This window comes from Octopus sinensis, linkage group LG16 (genome assembly GCF_006345805.1).
Source record: "Octopus sinensis linkage group LG16, ASM634580v1, whole genome shotgun sequence".
NCBI lineage: Eukaryota > Metazoa > Mollusca > Cephalopoda > Octopoda > Octopodidae > Octopus > Octopus sinensis.
The window spans coordinates 12494720-12516548 of NC_043012.1; the positions used below are offsets into that span (position 1 = coordinate 12494720).

The 21829-nt window shown below is 34.9% G+C and overlaps 1 protein-coding gene across 1 annotated transcript in view; it reads left to right on the plus strand.

The window, feature by feature from the left end:
- The window catches only part of LOC115220594 (epithelial cell-transforming sequence 2 oncogene-like), a 140850-nt gene that overhangs the window by 21424 nt on the left and 97597 nt on the right, over positions 1-21829 (plus strand). Inside the window, exons 8-14 of the mRNA XM_036509887.1 lie at positions 800-1038; positions 3320-3480; positions 4868-4940; positions 7448-7563; positions 10320-10507; positions 11618-11707; positions 13840-14028. Of these exons, the coding sequence (XP_036365780.1) occupies positions 800-1038; positions 3320-3480; positions 4868-4940; positions 7448-7563; positions 10320-10507; positions 11618-11707; positions 13840-14028 (1056 nt within the window). The remainder of the gene's footprint in view (positions 1-799; positions 1039-3319; positions 3481-4867; positions 4941-7447; positions 7564-10319; positions 10508-11617; positions 11708-13839; positions 14029-21829) is intronic.

Consider the following 21829-nt stretch of genomic DNA (forward strand, 5'->3'; position numbering starts at 1 on the left):
AATTGCAGCCATACTATCCTCATACAACAAAATATTGTTTGAGTAAAAAGGAATGCATGAGACAAAGTAGTTCCTGAATGACAAGTAGGTGGAATGTTCACATTTGGATCGTCTTTGACAATGTATCTGCTTTGCCAGAATTCATGTGCCGTTTAAAACAAAGAAAAAACAAACAAGCAAAAAAATCTTATTATGAACCTGTGTGGAAGACTCTTTGTTATTGCTGTATCTGCTAGGTACAGCGATCCAATACTCTTGAAATTACTCATTAGAGTCTCAGATGGCGAAAGATATGTTGAACAATATAATCCTAGATATACAAAACCTAGATGTTTACATCTACAACTTTGAATGATTGTTGACCTGTAGCTAAAACCCCAAAAACAATAAAACTTTTTTTTTACCTTGTATTTATGCCAATGATAAATATATCACTTGCTTCTGGTAACTTTCTACTGAAATCTGATATTTATTGTGAAACAAATAAGCCATACTGACATATTAACCAATTTTTAATTCAATTCCCAATACATCTCTATAGTACGAAGACATACTTCTATCTTGCAAGACAATGTACTGTACAACGTAAGTACCGGTTTACCTCAAAAAGAAAAGAAAACATTATTATAACATCAATGAGCATTTTGATGACGTCCATTGCTGTCATATATATCGCTTAAATATAAAGACTATCAAAGTCTAGAATCACATTTTGATAGATATATTAAAAGCGACTCGAGATCTATGAAATTATTCACACGTTTATTACTTTGTTAGTTGATTCAATGTTTATTTACAGGTTCTTTATACAGTATTCGTCCAGCATGGAAAGGTCCTGATTTCAAGCCAAAAGACTTAGAGAAATCCTTTTATGCTTTCGTCTACGGAGCTGAACAAAATATTCAGAGTACCACCAACTATAAGACCACTCAGCCTTACGCCACAATTTACAACAAGTGGAGGATAAATACGGAAGAAAACAGTTATGTCAAAAGCTCTCTCAATATAAGTCATGCAGTTGACCAACTCAGCTCGTTAGTAAGTCACTCATGCTTAAGATTTATGCTTTGTACCTTGAAGGCATAACTAATATTATAATATTAATTGCATTAATTAATTGTTGACAACTTCAGTCTTGTTAAAACGTTTTATACGATGCACAGTACACCAGTCCGGTGTTTTCTGAGTATGTTGAACAGATGAGAACGAATCATCATATTTAATGATAAAAACGGTTTCCAACTGAATGCATTTGTCAAACATCTTTATTTAAGAAAGGACTATTGGGATGTGAAATCTGTTTCTCATACACATATTCCATGATTATCGAGGAAGGATAAAACAGAAACGTTAATAAAGAAGTTAGAGAAATGTTAATATATTTTAATAGCGTTTTTGGGAATAGTAATATTTGATAATTTGAAAACCACTGCGCTGAAGGCCAAACTTACTTAATGCTAATGTCTAACGTACCTGATGTTAAAAGAGAAATATAACACATGAACATGGTCGGGAACCAAATAGTTGCAATTTTGACCTTCGTTGAGATTACCATCAGACCCTACATTACTAATTACACCTTCCTTTGATTACTTACGTAAATCTTCTGGTGGAAATTTTCCACTATTAGACTCTATATAAAAGTAATTCCTCAATAATCATGGAAACAATTTCGTGCATAGAATATTTTATGTGCTGAATTCCTCAACTCTTATACCTAATTCACTATATCACATATATTATAAGGAGCGTGGATGTCTGTATAGTTAAGAAGTTTGCTTCGAAATCACGTGGCTTGGAGTTCAGTTCCATTTTCCCGGCGTTTTTGGCAAGTTCTTTTCTTTTACTTTAGGTCATTCCCATATAAGTGAATTTGATCGGCGGAGATTGTGTGAAACCCGTCGTATATATGTATATATATATTTATATATATAAACACATACATACATACTTACACACAAACACACAGACACACTCATACACACACTCATACACTCACACGCGGACACACAGACACACAGACACACACAAAGACACAGACACACACACATACACACACACACACACATACATATATATATATATATGTATAAGAAGTAGAAGGGTTCAATAAATCCACACAGATATCAATAAAGCACTCAATGCTAGAAGAATTTCGCTAAATATATCAAAAACATAGGAATAAATTCAAGCAGAATTAACATCCAAAGTAATTCATGTATGATAAGTAAATCTAAATATCACCTCGAAGAATTCCAAGGAATTGGGAGTATAAGACAACAAGAATGGAGAAAATCGCATATTTAATTGAGTGCACCATTCATAGATAGATAATTTTGATAGATAGATAGACAGATAGATAGATAGATAGATAGATAGATAGATAGATAGATAGATAGATAGATAGATAGGCAGGTAGGTAGGTAGGTAGGTAGGTAGGTAGGTAGGTAGATAGATAGAGATACACACACACGCACACACACATATACATTCATATATGTCAGTGCTTGTGTTTGCATTTGTGGTTGTATCCTAGCCACTTGATCGGTGTTGGTTCCTGCAATTTAGTGGTTCGGTGAAAGATACATCAGAAAAAATACAGGGCTTGGAAAGAGTACTGAAGTCGTTATATTAAACTGGCTCTGCAAAATGTTGCTTCAACATGGTCGCGGTCCCAGTCAGAAACAAGCAAAATAATTGTGACCCCCTTCGGTTGTGAATGACCATGAGATTGCACTTAGAAAGTGACCCTCCGAGGGACAAGTCTGGGCAAGGTTGTTTATAGAAAACCAGCAGTCGCCCACGCACCCCAACCCCGTCTCTCCACGCCACCGATGTTATCCAAGGGAAAGGCAAAGGCTGATACAGCTTAGCACCAGTGACGTCCCAGCTCATTTATTAACGTACAAGTGGCTGAGCACTCCATAGACGCGTGTACTCTTAACGTAGTTCTCGGGGAGATTCAGCATGAGAAAGAGTGCGATAAGGCTGGCCCTTTGAAGAAACAGGTACAAAAAAAAATACAGGAAGGAGTGAGAGAAAGTTGTGGTGAAAGAGTACAGCAGGTTTCACTACTACCCCCTGCTGGAGCCTCGTGGAGATTTAGGTGTTTTCACTCAATAAACACTCACAATACACGGTCTGATACGCATAACAAAACTGAAATAGTTACAATTGATAATCGATATTAGATCGTTACTCCTTACATGATGGTTGCGAAATCCTGTTCTTCTTTTGACTGAAAATATATTCTGAATAAAGCTGTTATGCTTAATTACTAATTTAGCGTGTGTTTTAAATAGTTTTCTTTTATCTGTAGAATACTATACAGCAACCGCTAGAAAAAGTAGATTACCGTTCCCGATTGCTGCTGTCAGAAACACAAGCTATAGAAAACTTCAATGAAACTCGTCTGCGGTACCTTATCGAACAGCCCTGGGAATTCAACTGGGATTTGTCCTTTTATAATCCAGTACAAAGGTAAATGGTTTTACCTTTTTTTTTATTTTGTGTTTGATAATTATTATTGATACTGTTTTTACTGTTGGCTTGACCTTAGTGAAATTGTAATCAGGATGAGATAAGAATTTGATAACTTTGTGTGTAAGAAAGTCAAACTCCACTATTCGTTGTTTATATTTAATGCCGAAAAGAAGAGACTTCAATCCATGAATTTATTTACATCTCTCAGCTAGTGTGAAAACGCCTGCATGGTCATTCGACCCACAAGAAATAACAGCTAAATTTTCCTTCGATCATCACATCTTACCTTCTTAATAGAAGGACACTTCAAGGCAGCGAGCTAGCAGAATCGTTAGCACGCCGTGTAAAATGCTTAAATGAAATTCGTCCTTCTTTACGTTCTGAGTTCAAATTCAGCCGTGGTCGCCTTTGTCTTTTATCCTTTCTGAATCGATAAAATAAGTACCGTTTGAGAACGTATGTCGATGTAATCAATTTAGCTCCTTTCCCGAAACTGCTGGCCTTGTGCCAAAGTTTGAAACCAATAGAAAAACATTTCAGTTAATGTAGTACTGTATATACAAAAACATTGAGATATCCAAAGTTAGAATGCTTTTTATGAGGGCTGTTTTCTTGGAGCTAATCTGGGACTCAGAACCAATATCAGCTGCAATAGCTTCAAAAACAACAAACCAACTAAGACAGTTTCGCTAGCAATAGTTGGTATTCATTGTAGCGGTAACGCTTCCATTCCACACTGAGTAAACAGGTAAGATTCATGAATTTTTCAAACACTTTTGTAACATAAATGAGGCAAAATCAGTGGTAAATAGGAACAGTGTGTTTCTTTACAGAAAGCTTACTTTTAAATTAAAGAGTATCACTATGACCGCAAGCACAATGCTCGTAATATCAACTTCTATCTTATCATTTAGTCTTCGACTATATTGCCTATTAAGGTATTTCTAAAATCTACAGATATATTCTGCAGCACATGAAAATACAGAAATAAAATAAAACCGGAAAAACAGTTATATTATGAAATCGATCTATCCGAATCAATTAAATTCGGTGTGATTGGTTTAAGAGTTGACGGGTACAGTAAAAGAGGGCTTAATGTCGCTAATGAAATCTAAAGCGAAGACATAAACCAGTTAAAATAATCTTTCTTTTATTATGAACATGAAAATCATCTCTATAAAGTCAGGTTGCTTGCATCAATTGCATTTAGTTTAGCTTAAAATCAAATGATGTATCCTGGTGTACTGTATTAGGACAAAGATGTATCAATGCATTAATAATTTAACAATCGCGAAAACAATGATTTATTTGTCGTGTTTAAACAAGTTTTTTTAACCCGAGTTTATTTCACTAATTATATGCCATCCTGTTATTTCTCAAACAGAAAGTCGAACGGAGTCGTAAACGTTGAATATTCACGCATTGTACTGATATCCTCTAGAATAGCAGGTTACGAGGTAAGAGTTACTTGAATAAGATTAACAATACGTTCTTCTTGAAAAGCTGTAGAGTGTCTGGTCAAATAACTTAGCGCAGATATACTCACCAGACACTGGTGTGATACGGATACATACATGCATACCTACGTGCATAAATACATACACAAATTCAAGAATATATTCACACATATATATATATATTGGGTTGTCCGGAAAGTTCGTGCTGATTTATAGTAGCTTACCTTTCGACTTATTTTATAACATGGTTAAGTCCATAAAATAGACTTAATTTGACTACACCTCTATTTACAGCACAGTTTAAGCTATCTTTTCGTGGAAGAAGGTTTATGTTCCTATAACCTGTGTAAATTCTGTAACCCTTTAAAATGGAAGATAAGAAAGTTCATTTTTGGCACTTGATGCTTTGGGAACCAGACAAAAATTGCTGCAGCTCGGCTGGGATGTGTTACCCTACCCTCCATATTCACCAGATATTGCTCCTTCGGATTTCCACTTATTCAGGTCTCTGCAGAATAGTCTTAATGGTAAACATTTCAATTCCTTGGATGACGTAAAAAGATACCTTGATGAATTCTTTGCCATGAAACCACCTCAAGTCTGGGAAGAGGGTATTTTCAAGTTAAAGGAAAGATGGAGACGCATTGTGCAACAGAATGGTTCATATTTGAATGATTAAAAATATAATGGCAAGTATTTATTGACCTCTTCCTTTCCTCAAAAAATCGGTACGAACTTTCCGGACAACCCAGTACATGAATACATAAATATGCGCGCGCAACCCCCCACCCCCACACTCACATAAGAGAAATTATAGAAGCAACACATCTAGGTAACCAATACAAATTCCAAAGTATACTTTAGATCACAGAACAAATAAATATACAAAGAAGTTTATGTAAGTGAATAAAATTACATATAAAGGTTATATGTAAAATCTATGCATCATTTACGTTGGCCGTAAAAGATATCCTTTACCTAAAATTGTATATTTATATTACCTAATAATTTTTACCAAATATATTTACCCCTAAAGTTTGAAATTTTGAACCTCCATCCAACAATTCATATAAACATCGAATTCTTAATCGATTTGAACTGTTCCTTTGATTTTTGTCTCTTTATTTCTCACTTCTCCATTTGGTACCGAAACCCAACGTACGTGATGCGTTGTTTTTCAGATAACTTTTGCATGTAATTTTATTCATTAACGTATATAAAATTCTATGTATACATATTTGTTGTATGCTTTAAACAATGCTTTGGAATTTATATTGATTACTTACATGTGTCTCTTCTATAATTTCTTTTCTTAATACAGCCCATATATTGTGAAGTATACTGAAAAACATACTTTATATATATATATATATACTTTATTTAAAGCAGCAGAAAATTCAACAAAACCTGTTACTCAGAGTAACAGGTTTTGTTGAATTTTCTGCTGCTTTAAATAAAGCATATTACTCTACCACTGGTATTTGAGTACACTTTTTTTCCACCTTGTTTCACATTTATGTGTTTACTCCGGTTGATATATATATATATATATATATATATATATATATATATATATATATATATATGAAAAAACAAGTCAAGATAGAAAATGCTAAAATAATTTTATAAAGAACATTTCAGTACCGGTTTCGGACGTTTGAGACCTTTTCAACTGTAACTATTAATTAGTTAAATTTAGAAAAATTAAAAGAAAAGCTTTTTTAAAAGACTATTTGTATAGTGTTCAAATACAAGTGACATTTTCCTTGTTTCTGCCTTTCTCTGTCTCTCTTGTTTACTCTTGTGGGTTCAAGGTCCATGTGAATTCTTGGTAGGGAAGAAGAAGAAGAGAAGAAGAAGAAGGAGGAGGGGGAGGAGAAGGGGAGAAAGGGAGGAAGAATTTGGGATTGCCTTGATTGTCGTTGGTCAGTGGTGGCTAGCAGTTCCTGCTGTTCAATTCATGAAAATATTTCTATTGAAAGGTTTGTTTATAGAATTTGCGTAGGTGTTATACTAAAAAGCATTAGTGATAAAGTTAGGAAGAAGAGGGGGAGAAGAAGAAGAAGAAGAAGAAGAAGAAGAAGAAGAAGAAGAAGAAGAAGAAGAAGAAGAAGAAGAAGAATATGAATGCGTGGAAGTAGTGGGATGTTGGATGACTTAAAGTTGGCACGTTATGGGTTATAGCTGTGATTGGGGCTAATTTTTAATGGATTCTTAGGAATTAATGTTTGCGTGTGTATTTGTGTTATTCTAAAGCTGAGGTGTATATTAGGTTTTCGTAGACCCGTTCAGAAGGGGCTTATATTTTGTAATAAAGAGAGTTTCTTAACTTATTCGTTGGCTCGAGGTTGTATCGTCCCTGAATTGGTAGAGAGGGAAAATCATGAAGCTTGGAGTTTTGTTGTTGGCGCAAATATCTATGTGTAAATGTATAAGATCACGATTCCTTATGTGACATAGTAGTTATTATCTTAGTCATTGCCCTATGACATTATTTTCTGTAACAGCTTCTATTCAGTGCCACGCATCCCGACGTTCTTCCATTAATTTACGACTATGATGGTTCTACAGTTGACAGCCTGCGTCTTCAAGTTGAACAATTATTGTCAGGAAGATACGTGAAGTAAGTGATGTACAAATATTTCAAATCTGTTTACAGCAAACATTATCTGTCTATCTATCTATCTATCTATCTATCTATCTATCTATCTATCTATCTATCTATCTATCTATCTATCTATCTATCTATCTATCTATTTATTTGTCTGTCTGTATGTCTGTCTGTCCACCTTTGGAGTCCCGAGTAGTACATGATATGAACACATTAATTTTACCTCCGCTTCCTTAAGTTATATATTCAACGTTTGTATAGGATATGAAAGTGGCGACGAGATATTTGAGGTCACACTTCTAAGCGCAATACGAAATAACTATCCTACCTTTAGGTGTGTAGACATTACGCACATCCAGTGAAGTTTAAACAAGAAAAAGACGTACCTTGAGTTATTGCCCTTAAAGACTAACGCTCTCATCGCTAGAACATGGTTGAAAGCATACAATTATAGTAACAAGAAGTAGGTAATTTCGACGAACAAAATGTAATAATATTCAGTCATCATTTCTGCCCCTTTCCACTATTTCACTTCACATACTTCTCTACTTTATCCTCCTTTCTTTCTCTTTCTCCTTTTCTTTCCTTCTGTCTTTTTCTCTCTTTTACATGTGTTAACCTCTAACATAGTTCTAGCCACATAAGTATTGAGATATTTCCATGAATTTCTTAATATTTCGAAATGCTTTAACTGATGACGGTTTACGTAATGGATGGATTTCGTAGTGTATATTACGTAAACTTGAAACGTACGTATTACATCACTATCTTGATTGACTTCATTATCACAACTTTGTGTGTGTATGTGTGTATCTGTGTGTACGTGTAAGTGTGCATGTATGTACGTCTGCGTGTGTCTATGTGTGTGTATATTTGAGACATTAATGATGATAGCTAGATATTCCATTTTTATACTTGAATAATTAATACCATCATAACATCTTTTCATCTAATGTGCTGTGATGACTTTTATAATAACGACTCTCAGAAAACAGTGGCGACAAAACTTTATATTTGGTAGAATATATTTCATTCGGATGTTTCCATGGGTTGTTTTGTGTTTGGTATGGTTTTATAATTGTGATTTCGGTAAAATGTTTTATAGAAATTGCATTCGTGTTTATGAGAATATGGAAGACTGTGGGTTACAGTGTATTTGTATTTTGTATTTGCGTTTTCATAATGAAAGCAACCTTGTGAATTTATTTACTAAGAACTTTCCATGTATTGGCTTTTGAAGCTTAGCTATTTTATGGGGTAAATTGCCAGCTGTTGCATTTATTGCATATTCATTTGCTTGGCAACACTTTAAAAAGTATACAAGCAAGGGAGGTCACTCTGACATTATCGTTAATTAAGGCAGGAAATATATTTGAATAAAAACGAAGAATATCTCTTATTTGGATTTAATGCTACTCCTGTTGGTATGATTTAGGGAAATTAAGAATACATCATCACATGCGAATGCGTGCTGCGATTAAGTATTTATTCTTATTCATTTTTTAAAAATTAGTCTTTCAGGGTTTTTCTATATTTATTAAATTTCAAACAATCGTTGGAGGAGTCCTCTGAACACTGGCAACACACACCTGGTGTCAAAGAAATAATATAAAAGTACAATAATATTACATACAGACTTACGGCGGTGAGCGGGCAGAATCGTTAGCACGCCGGGCGAAATGCTTAGTGGGATTTCGTCTGCCGCTACGTTCTGAGTTCAAATCCCGCTGGGGTTGACTCTGCCTTTCATCCTTTCGGGGTCAATAAATTAAGTACCAGTTACGCACTGGGGTCGATGCAATCGACTTAATCCGTTTGTCTCTCCTTGTTTGTCCCCTGTATATTTAGCTCCTTGTGGGCAATAAAGAAATAAGAATCGTTAGCACGCCGGACAAAATGATTAGTGGCATTACGTTATGAGTTCAAATTCCGCAAAGTTTAGTTTGCATTCAATCTATTCCGAGTCGGTAAAATAAGCATCATTTGAATATTGTGGTCGATGTAATCGACATACATATCTCATGACTCTGCTGGTCTTGTGCCAAAATTTGAAATCAATATTACATAAGGAATTTTAAACAAAGTATTCACACACACACACACTCGCGCGCGTGTATGTGTATCAATGAACTTCTGCGGTGTTTGCACTCTAGAAATGTTATAAGCCTTGGCATACCAAAACAAATCAATGAAAAACAACACAGCACATAATTGATCTCTTCATGCTCCCACATGCAGACATACGTCATTAAATTTTGTAAAATAGACACAATCAAACATACTTTCACACATGTACTTCCATCAGTAAATGAACACGAAAACACTGAACCCTCTCAAACATAAAAATCAATGAAAGAGTAAATCAAATAAAGAGAAAAAAATACGAGAACAAAACACAATTGTTTACTCCACTCTTTTTGTTTTAAGAATCAATATACAATGATGGAATAATAGACTTTACTCCACAAAACCTGACGAGCCATGTTATTGTGAAAATAATGGTTGTATAAGGACAGCAAAGGAAATTGCTAATACACACGCACACACACACACACAACGGCACACACAAGCATACATTTATGTATGTATATATGTTCGCGCGTGTGTGCATGTCTGAGGAGAAAGAAATATAAAATGTTTGAACCGCATCATAGTTTAGTGCAGTGTAATGTGAACTGGTTGTTAGTAAAATAAAATGGCATCATGTTTTATAACGATATATATTGTTAAACCTCCTAACACAGAAAATAATGCTTTTTATTTTACAGGAGTATTGGTTTATTTTGCCATGAAAAAGAACCAGGATGTATTTCACTCGTGAACGATTGCTGCGTGAATTTGAAAAGCCGTCGCACAAGATCTGACATCAACACATTTTTTGAGACATTATCATGTAATATTGTCAGTTCGGAATATGGAGGACAGTTCGATGTTTTTTCCTCTCTTATTGTATCAGGTCAGTAATGATATTAACATTGTTATAAGATAAATTAATAACATATTTACTGAGTTTCACTTTTATCACCGCATCATTCATATTAATGGAAAAAGTATACAAAATCAATTAATAAGCGAAAATTCATGGATATCTCAATCAAATTCAAAATTTTAAAGTTTTTATTTGTTAAATTAGTGCATTTTCTTTCGATCTAATTTATTTCAAATAAGACCAAATATATAGATTCTGAAATAAGTGGGGTTATAACAGGCTAATGAAAAGCTGGTAGGCGGGGTAAAACTTCGAAATTAGCGTCGGAAACAGAATTAGTTCCAAATAGCATTCTGCACATCTTAACGGTAGACGTACCGTAGAAAGCCACATCACTGCGGTATTTCTCTTGAGAAAGCATCTCGTATAAAGCATACAATAGACTCAATAGCATCTAACAGAGACTGCTGAATTTCTAAAGCCGAATATCTACGTCTTTGCGGATCATCAGTGATAGTAGCTCACTATCATATAATCAACCTTAAGGAAGATATTTAGAAACCTGTCCTGAATTAATACAGCTTCTGTCACTAATAAGTATTTTTTGCTCAGCCCGTCAGCTAATTGCAAAGACAGCGATTTGTTAATCATTGTATTTTTTTTATATCAGTAGAGGCTAACTTTGTCTAAGCATGCGGCTGATATTGCATACATGCTTCTGTAGTTGGTGAAAGATTTTCATAAAAGTTGTCGTCTGCTTAAGAAAGATATAAATAAAACAGAGTGACACGAATGTCTGCGATTGAAACTCTTCGTAATGAGTGTGCATACAGTTTCTTTGTTCAGTTGTTGTAATAGAGATATCTTTAGGTAAGTCGTATGTGTGTGTGTGAAATTCGTGCGAAATGTCTGTAATTCTTATGTGTATTTGTGTGTGTGTTTGTGAAATTGAAAGAATGTGTATGTGTGCGCGTGCATTCGCGAGTGTGTGCGCGCGCGTGTGTGTGTGTGTGTGTGTTTGTATCACTGGTCTTTATACGTCAAAGTTAGTGAAGTGATTTTATTGTGAATCAAGAACGCGTCAGTTTTCGTATTATACTATCATATAACCATTGTTCTTTTTCTTTTGCCTCGTAGAAAACGGGACAGATTTAATGGTAGAACTTAAATCGGTGACAAATATGAAAATTTCATCTCCATCTTCAGTTATAGGAGGACCAATGAAAGGTATGCTGAATAATTAATGTATCTTTAATGGGATATTGAAGCGTTGCTCAATTTGTTTCATATTTTTCGCTGAGTCTTTTTTTCACTTTCGTTTAGTCAGGGCAGAATGGCATTACTCATGTCCGTTTACATGAGCCTCCGATACACTATTAACGAAAATATCCTCAAAACAGATGTCTAGCTGAATAATTGAAGCGGAGAGAACTTCGCTAAAAGCACCAGTGAACCATGTAAGACAACAAACTAAGTAGTTGTTCTACACTGAACGGCAAATGAACTATACTGTCCTAGTTCGCTATTATGAGATTTGAGATCACAACACAAAGAGCAGCTACAAATATCTCAAGGTATCTCATCCGACCCGCTAACGTTTGCAGCAATACGCCACACAATAGTTATCGACCTTGGAAGGATGACAGGCGGAGTTGGACAGGGGGATGTATCAACTCACAATACCAATGTTTTAATGATTGTGCTAGTCCGGCGTCTAATTGTTGGTGTCAATTTTGAACATATTTTATAACAACTGCTTAGTTCTAGTACAACTTTATATAAAACAATCTCTTATATGTCTTCCAATAGCTGTTTTAATTATTTATACCATAAGATATTAGTTTCTCTCATTCAACGTCTATAATTAATTTGTTTTTCGTAGCTAACTTCTAAATCATTAGCTATTTATACCATCAGGTTCAAAGCTCGTTCTTCACTCGAAAAGTTACTCGAAAGAGGCAACAACCCCGTAATACAGGTACTTATTATTTTCAGCATCTTCGTGTGTATACTATCAAACAATTAGGCCTCTCGTTCAGAGTCCATGCTAAGAGCCATAGAGAAGTACAGCTTCAGAGATTGCTTTCAAGAAATCCATTTTCATATTGTCATGTATGGTGGAGTTTGATATATCGATCAGCTTGAGGAAGATAATGGATATCAAATTGAGGAAGATGTTTGACATTTAACCTTATTGTCATTAGTCGCGATATAAACTGCCGTGAAAATGATACTGATATGGTCATGCAACCGACATTGTTCTGCTTCTAACATCATACTGCTCAGCACCCAATAAAAAGAGAAAGCAAGCAGAACAATTGGAAATATAAGAAGATGGCTCTAAGTGGTCACTACGGATAGCTGTCCAATCGCTCTGAAATCGCACTCTACTGATTTATAACAATGAAACATTGCACAATCGAGGCAGATCGGATGATGAGGCTCAAATGAATTGCGGTAACTTCACGACATAATACACTTTTACATGTGGCTACAGACAAGAATGAAACATCGAGTAATATTCTTTCTATTAAAGGTGCATAGAGGCCTGAAATTTGGTGGGTAGTGGGGTTTATTTGGTTATATCGACCCCAGTTTTTCACTGTTACTCAATTTATCGATCCCGAGAGGATAAAAGGCAATGTCGACCTCGGTAAAATTTTAACTCAGAACGTAGCGACGGGCGAAATACCGCTAAATATTTCATCCAGCGTGCTAAGGATTCTGCCAGCTCTCCGCCTTGAAACGTCGAGTAATATAATATAATACTGTCCCTTTCTCTGCTTCCTAGAGACGTCTGCTCAGCCTACGCATGCGCGTGAATACACATCGACTCATTTTTGGCCAGCAATTTTAGGAATAGGGAAAAAGTAGATTACATCGACCCAATATTTCACAGGTATTTTCTTTTAAGAATCTGAAACTATAAAAGATTCAGTCGACCTCAGCAGCATTTGAACACAAAACGTAAAGAGCTGAAGAACTGCTACAAAGCATTTTGTCCAACATATTGGTATTAAGGACTCAGCCAGCCATACACACACATGGACAAAAAAAGCTCTATGTAACATAACTTATACACTGCCTATGTGTACGCAGACGTGTATATATATATACATACTAAACCCCAAACATATACAGACACACAGACACATACATATGTTTATATGCATACAAACATACACACACACATATATATATATACACACACATACATATACATATATATGTATAATATATTTGTATATATATATATATATATATATATATGTGTGTGTGTGTGCGTGTGTTTGTGTGTGTGTGTGTGTGTATAATCATATTTCTATTTTTATAAATTATTCTTTGCTTCTGTGTTTCAGTGCTTGGCATTTGGTTATATGAAAATCACGAGTTCGCAGGCTGTTCTTCATTGAACTACTTCGATAAGAACAAGCTAAACAGTTGGGTTAACACGGCGAAGCTGACAGAGGAAGCTGTATCCCATTGCAAACAAAACCTAGCTCTATACTTCGACCAATTCCAACATAACATTATGTACCGACTTGTAGGTATGTGTCTAATAATAGAAAAATCAATACCCTACACTAAACCTATTTTATTCGTTATTTTTATGCTTAGTTACGGTGAGTGTATGTGGTGTGAGGAATAGCTTAGCATAATGTGATGGAGTGAATTTATAAAACCGAAGACATTCATGACCATAATAGCTATAATATTTTTCTTATATGCAGTCGAGTACAATATACTAATTAGAAATGCGTCTGTGTCTATTTACAGCAATAATAATTATCGGGTTCGTTAAGAGAAATGTAACATCACGTTAAATTTCAGGACCCAAAGCTTTAATTAAAGGTTATAATAACATTTCACGTTCAGGTGTTTGCTGTAGCATATAAGATTTATTTTACACTAGTGCAAGCGATGCATGCACATGTCCACGCGCGTGCACACACATACACACCACACATATACACACGCTTACATGCTCACGTATGTATACAGGATATATATATGCATATATATATATACGTGTGGTGGGGGCGCTTGTGCGTAAACAGCTTAGTTATATAATGCATCATGCGGATGCTGTAGGATGCATCGTCAATAACACTTCTGCTGTCAGTACTGGACAGGTACAAAGAAGCCTGGACACATTGAACTTTGAAATAGTTTACTGGCTTGAACTAATGAAACTTAGAGGAGTTGGTCATGGAAGTACGAAGACTTTGGCGTGATGTATATCTCCATGGCATAAAATGGTGTAGTAATACAGCATTTTATACCATTAAGCCTTCCCCACTTTGTCTCTATTTTCTCTTTCTCTAAATACCAAGGAATAATCTTCACCCAATTGCATCCCGCTTTGACCTAATATATATACATATACATATATGTGCGTATGTGTTTTAGTATATATATATATATATATATATATATATGTATGTATGTATGCGCATGCATGTATAGATTCACATTTGTTTGTTGTGGTTGTGCATAAATGTATATATGTGTACACGTGCGTTCATGTTATTTCGTATTTTTCACTTATTTTAAACAAAATTATGAAAGAATTTCCGTATTCTCTTTTTTTTCTGTCGTTTTAAATGTCTTTTATATTCTCAAGATACATCTCTTTCACACCGAACCCTTTCAAAGAACATCGTAAAATATTAAACTCAAAATTAAATTATTTCCGATCCTAAAATAGATACGCTGCTTCTTTTTAAGGCCAACCTTATGAGATCACTAATATATTTAAACTAATGCAGTGCAACATGTAATAGAAGCATTTTAAAGTACCAAGAAAACAGTAGATAAGGAATTAGAATAAGAAATGTTTAATTGAATTACAGGTCACTGTCAGGAGAATTCTCTTCGTCGTTTTCATTTTTGTGGAATCCTGCGTAGTTGTATAGGATACCGTACATATATCGGCATGTATAATAAGTGTTTCATGTAGAATTAACAGATAGTAGAGTTTACGTTTTAAAACTCATACACACAACCAGTCTCTAACTTTCATTTACAAATACACACATAAAATAACCATAAACAATACTCTTAAAGAAGCAAATTTACAAACACGTTTTCATTATTAAGTTGCGCCTTTCCTTTCTGTTGTTATCTTGTTTACAGTGATACTAGGTGTATAAGTGGGAGTGTGGATATGATATGTTACTATTAAGTCCTAAATTTTCACTTCTAATGCATATTAGGCGTTTATTGTTTATTACCATTAATTTTTTCAGACAAACAAAGAAGGAAGTGTGGAAGCTCTAGATTCGTAGCGATTTAATGATAAGCTTGAATTTTGGCGTTCATTTTCAAACACTTTGCTGATATGTGTTCTCATATTCTCAAATGTAAATGTTGGTCTCTTTGACTTAATCATCGAGATCTTTGATATTTCTTCGAAATAACCTTGATTTATAGAATAACGCACGCGTAAATTGTATCACCTGGATTATGTCCCAATCCACTATCTAGAAGAAGCTATACCAATAACACTTAAACACTCTATAACGTAATTAGTACTACCATCATCAAGAAATTATTCACATGACAATACAGGACATATTGGTTCGAAATTTTAACAAAAGGCAAGCAAATCCCGGAGGCGGTTAAGTCAGGTACATCGCTCCCAGTACTCAACTTGTTCAAATAGGCAGCTAGATAACTGTGAAATCCTATTTATGTCCTCAAACAACAAGGAATTTGGTTAATGTGGCCCTTATACGGAGAGTCTGAAAAGTTCGCGAGGGCTTTTGCTGGAACATCTCTGGTTAAAGATCTTCTTAAAGACAAAACAGCGACATGTCAAAAATATTTTCTTTCGATTGCACCACACTGCAAAACTCATTACATTTTCCCTTAAAACTACGTGTATAAGTGAGAGTGTGGATATGATATGTTACTATTAAGTCTTAAATTTTCACTTCTAATGCATATTAAGCGTTTATTGTTTATTACCATAAATTTTTTCAGACAAACAAAGAAAGAAGTGTGGAAGCCCTAGATTCGTAACGATTTAGTGATAAGCTTGAATTCTGGCGTTCATATGTGTTCAAGCTAAACCCCTGTCACTTCGACCTTCTCACTTCTATTAGAGCCAGTAAAAGTATGCAAAATAATAAAAAAACTCTTATCAACAATAACAAATTAGTTACAACAAAAGCAGCCGTAGTAGTTTTAACCAGAATACTAACCTGTTAGAATACGTTAAAAAGTATTGCGTCATCAATGGGCTTTCATATTTTGTGTTGTCTACCATTTTGTCGGCGGCCATATTAAGTAGAACTTTGATCGCATTACACAAATTATGGGCCAAATATGTTTAAGTCATAAATCAGTGGAGAGAATACAGTTCAGACTAGTCTGCGACAGAAGGGTAGGAGTAAACGAATCGGTGTAGCGATAGTTATTGAGAGAAGAAAAAAAACAGCGAAAAAAAACGGTAAAGTAAAAAATCATTTGATGGTGAAAAATGAGAATAGAGAATGTTCGAAAAAAGATGTATGTCTCTGTATATTTGTATATGTGCTTGTGTGTGTGTGTGTGTGTGTGTGTGTGTGTGTGTGAGGGAGAGAGAGAGAGATGGCTAGAAAAACATGAGTGAAAACAAAGGAATATTCCTAATGATGGCAAAATATGAGTATAAAATCGAATAGTAAATAATGTGAGAAATGTAGAGAGTAAGTCAGAGATGCAAATAGGAAATAACATTGGGACTTCGATAGAGAGAGGGTGAGAGTGAGACAGAAAGAGACGATTGTACTCGTGTGTGTGTCTGTGTGTATGTGAGACAGTATGTAATATGTACAGAGAAAACGAGCAAAGGTTAGTATGATACTGATTAGTGAGAAAGTTGAAAGTCAACCCAAAGTTTATGAGAGACAGAGGGAAAGGAAGAAACAAAGAAAGAGAGGGGAAATAGAAAGGGAGAGAGAGAGAGGAGAAGAGAGGAAGAGAACAAATATGATCAGTTATTTGAATATCTGAGGCAGAGATAAATAGATTAAAAGAAGTATGAAATTATTGGTAGAAATCATGGGTTATTTAGCTATAAACAAAATGGTAAATAGAGAGACAGAAAGACTAAGAAAGAAGAAAAGAGACCAGGAGAAAGTGATAAATTAAAAGAGAGAGAGAGAGAGAGAGAGAAGAGAGTAGTAATGCTTTGTTTTGGAATCGCTCCTTTATTTGGGAAAAATATTAAATTCTTGATAGTTCCTCGTATGCCTATCCTACGATTTTGGACCATATTTGTTTTCGAGGTGTCTTCAGAGAAATTCACACGGTTGCAAATATTCAAGCCAATACAACAGTTTGTTTATACCTTCAAAACATCTCTCTAGGACCCTGCAAAATGCAAACAAACACAATAAAAGATAGAAAAATTAGCAATATCGAGGTAGTTGAGCCTTCTACACATCTAGCGTGTTCTAATGTGTAGCATCAATTCTTAATCAGTAATATTTCACTTCATATATATTACGTGACGTGGAGGCGCAATGGCCCAGTGGTTAGGGCAACGGACTCGTGGTCGTAGGATCGTGGTTTCGATTCCCAGACCGGGCGTTGTGAGTGTTTATTGAGCAAAAACACTTGAAGCTCCACGTGGTTCCGGCAGGGGATGGTGGCGATCCATGTTGTACTCTTTCGCTGCAACTTTCTCTCACTCTTTCTTCTGTTGGCCTCCTCTCCTAGCCAGCGAGGTGGCGCCATTTGAAGGCTAAAACAATGCGAAGAGCATTGGGACCAGCGAGGTGTAGCAACATCTGATAGCCTGGTCGGTCAGTTTTGCATAATAAGTACAAAAAAACGAACGGTTTTCTCTGAAAAATCTGACAATGTCTAAAATATATGAAGAAATACTATTCATAAACGACATAATACATATATGTAGCAGTTTTGAGGCGTGAGTGTATGTATATGTGTACATATCTGTATGTGTATGTGTTTATACGTATATATGTGTAAATGTATTAGCATATGTATGTGCTTATCCATGCATGCACGTATGTATGTATAATATATATATATATATATATATATATATGTATTTGTTGAAATGGAAAGATGAATTATCTTGTTACGGATTATTCAAAAGTTTAACCGATACCTGGGTAGCAAAAATCACAGCAGAAAAAACACGGTTGGAGATAAGACCATATGGTGTTGCAACCGTGCGTTGGTGCGGATAATTGAAGTTTAATATAATTAGTGAATGGAAGAAATGGAGTTGAACGAAGATTGTACAGAATTCCTTTTATTACATTCTACACATGTTTCAAAGGCCACAATTTTCCAAATTCTGATTAAATAAGGATACCATATTGCAGCTTTCTCTTCAGGAAAAACCAGGAATTACGTTGTCAGAACAAAACAAAACAAAGGCGCAGCAAAGCAATTCGAACGAGGACGCTCCTTAAGAGCCCATGGGTAAAATGTTTATCAATGATAAACATTGATAAACATTTTACCCATGGGCTCTTAAGGAGCGTCCTCGTTCGAATTGCTTTGCTGCGCCTTTGTTTTGTTTTGTTCTGACAACGTAATTCCTGGTTTTTCCTGAAGAGAAAGCTGCAATATGGTATCCTTATTTAATCAGAATTTGGAAAATTGTGGCCTTTGAAACATGTGTAGAATGTAATAAAAGGAATTCTGTACAATCTTCGTTCAGCTCCATTTCTTCCATTCACTAATTATATATATATGTATGTATATGTATGTATATATCTCACTGCTCGAGCGTTAAACTAATACGTCTGTTTGTTCTTTACACACCCGTGTGCATATTTTGCTTTGTTTTTTTTGGTAAATTCCAGCTATATATGTTTGTAAGTATGTATGCATGCATGTATGTGTGCATTTATGTATGTACGTATGTATGCATGTATGTATGTATGTATGCAAAGGAACATGACTAGCTGACATCAGCAAACTTAGAAATAGAACATTTACTTTGATCTTTCTCTCAGTCTCTCTTTCTCTCCCCCTCTCTTTATATATATATATATATATATATATATATATATACATACATATGTATGTATGTGTGTGTGTGTGTGCACGCGCGTGTAGATGGCTAGATAGACAGATACATATGTATACGTAAGCACAGGCATGTATACATATGTGTGAATGATATATATTTATATATATATATGCATATATATATACTTATATATATATATTCATATATATATATATGTTTATATATATGCATATATATATATATATATATATATATATATATATATATATATATACATATATATATATATATGCATATATATATTTATATATATATGCATATATATATACATATATATATATATGTATATATGTATATATATATATATATTATATATATATATATATATATCGCACATACACATCTATTATTGTCCACTTATTGAATTTCACGTATTGGCATATTTTTTCTTATGCTAGACGCCACATATTTTTTTGTCTTGGTTCCTCGTGTTTTCATGAGTATCAGACTTAAAATTAGTAGCAGCAGAAGCAGTAGTGGTATAAGTTATAGTGGTCGTGGTGGCAGTAGTAGTAGTAGAAGTAGTAGTAGTAGTAGTAGTAGTAGTAGTAGTAGTAGTAGTAGTAGTAGTAGTAGTAGTAGTTAATGTTGTTGTTGTTGTTGTTGCTGGTAGTGATGGTAGTGTACATGGTTTTGGTTTTCTAATTTACTCTTCGTTGTTTTTGAGCTTGGAATAATGTATAACAAGAACAACACTGGGAAATAATCTAGAGTGAGAGTGAGAGGGGAAAGAGAGAGAAGGAGGGAGAAAGAACAGTAAGTAGGGGCGTGTAGATGTTTTTTAAGTGAATGATATATATGCGGAAGGGGGAGATCACACGCGCACACACACGCGCACACACAGAGGGTGTGGAAAGAAAATGAAAGACCATGATAAAATGGAGAAGAGGAAGAGAAAAAGACGGAGAAGAAAACATACAGAAGTAACGTAGAGGGAAATAGAGAGGCGAAGAGGAGAGAAAGAGGAAGGATATGAAGTATGTGCCTGCGATTTATTAGATAACCAGTTTCTATGTCATATTTTCTATATTGCACATGTCAGATCTTCATATGCATTTACTAATTAATTTCCTATCTTAAATTTAATCCGTGACCTACCGTTACTCTGTTGTTCACAGGCAAATAGCTGAATCGTCAGATCTTTGAATAACATGATTTGTTGTATTCTGACTTCAAATATACTGGAGTTAACTCTGTCTATCATAGATCGGGATTAATAAATATCAGTCCAATGCTTAGAACCTGTTCTTTTCTGGATTGTATGTAATTCAAACGCTCAGTCGTATTACATCACGTTATGTTGATTCGTCCGGGGAATCAGTTTAGGGTACGCGTCAATGAAATAATCAGCTGTTTATTTATCACGGACACTAATTCAGTTTCGTCGAATAGCGAACAAGAGATTGCTGGTCATTGAAAATGACAGAGAAAAACAAAATATGAAACTAAAGACAAAAGGAGACAAATCATGTATGTGATCCCTGGATGAACCAGCAGCCCATTATATCTGAAATCACACGCAAGAAACTTATAGGATGCAATGGCACACTAAAAAAATATGTACAAATAGATGTATTCTTAGTAAATAAAAGCAGATTTGTTGGGGATGGAATACTCATTTTCAGAGATTTTCTTGCTCGGAATTTATCTAACGATAAACCGGAACCAACAAGGTTTTTTACTGTTAAGTTCTTTCCCCTTATTTTCGGTGGTCGTAGTTTCCCCCTATTCTTTTACAAGTTAGAGTTGGTGAAGGGATACTTATGCTATCTCAAAGTTCACCAAGCTCACCTTGATTTTAGAGTATACACAGCTGACCTTCATGTTAGAAATCAGTATTGGTGTGCAAGGAGAAAACATTTCTTGAAGTTACTATACTTTCCTTAAGATTAAACATTGCTTAAAGGGTTTAGTTCAAGATCTTGAGATGAGTCGCCCCAAAGATTACGGGGAAGGAAGATATAAGAGTGTCAAGAGTGCCATATGAGAGAGAGGTAGGGAGCTGAAGGACGAGAAGCAGTGTATGGATTTTGGTGATGAATGAAAAATTGCCATCCAATCAAACGCTTCTCTTTTGATTGCAATTAAGCTATTTACGCGAGCAGCATCAATGCTATCATAGCTAGATGAACTATTCTTCAGCGTACGTCTTAAGCAAAATTTTAAAGTTCTTCATTTAAAATATATTAAAACTATTCCTGAGGCTGATGCCATCATCATTAGAGTTGCCGCAAGATAATTAAGCTCATGATGGTTCTGAGGCCAACAACACGTCTAAAAGGATCTGTAAG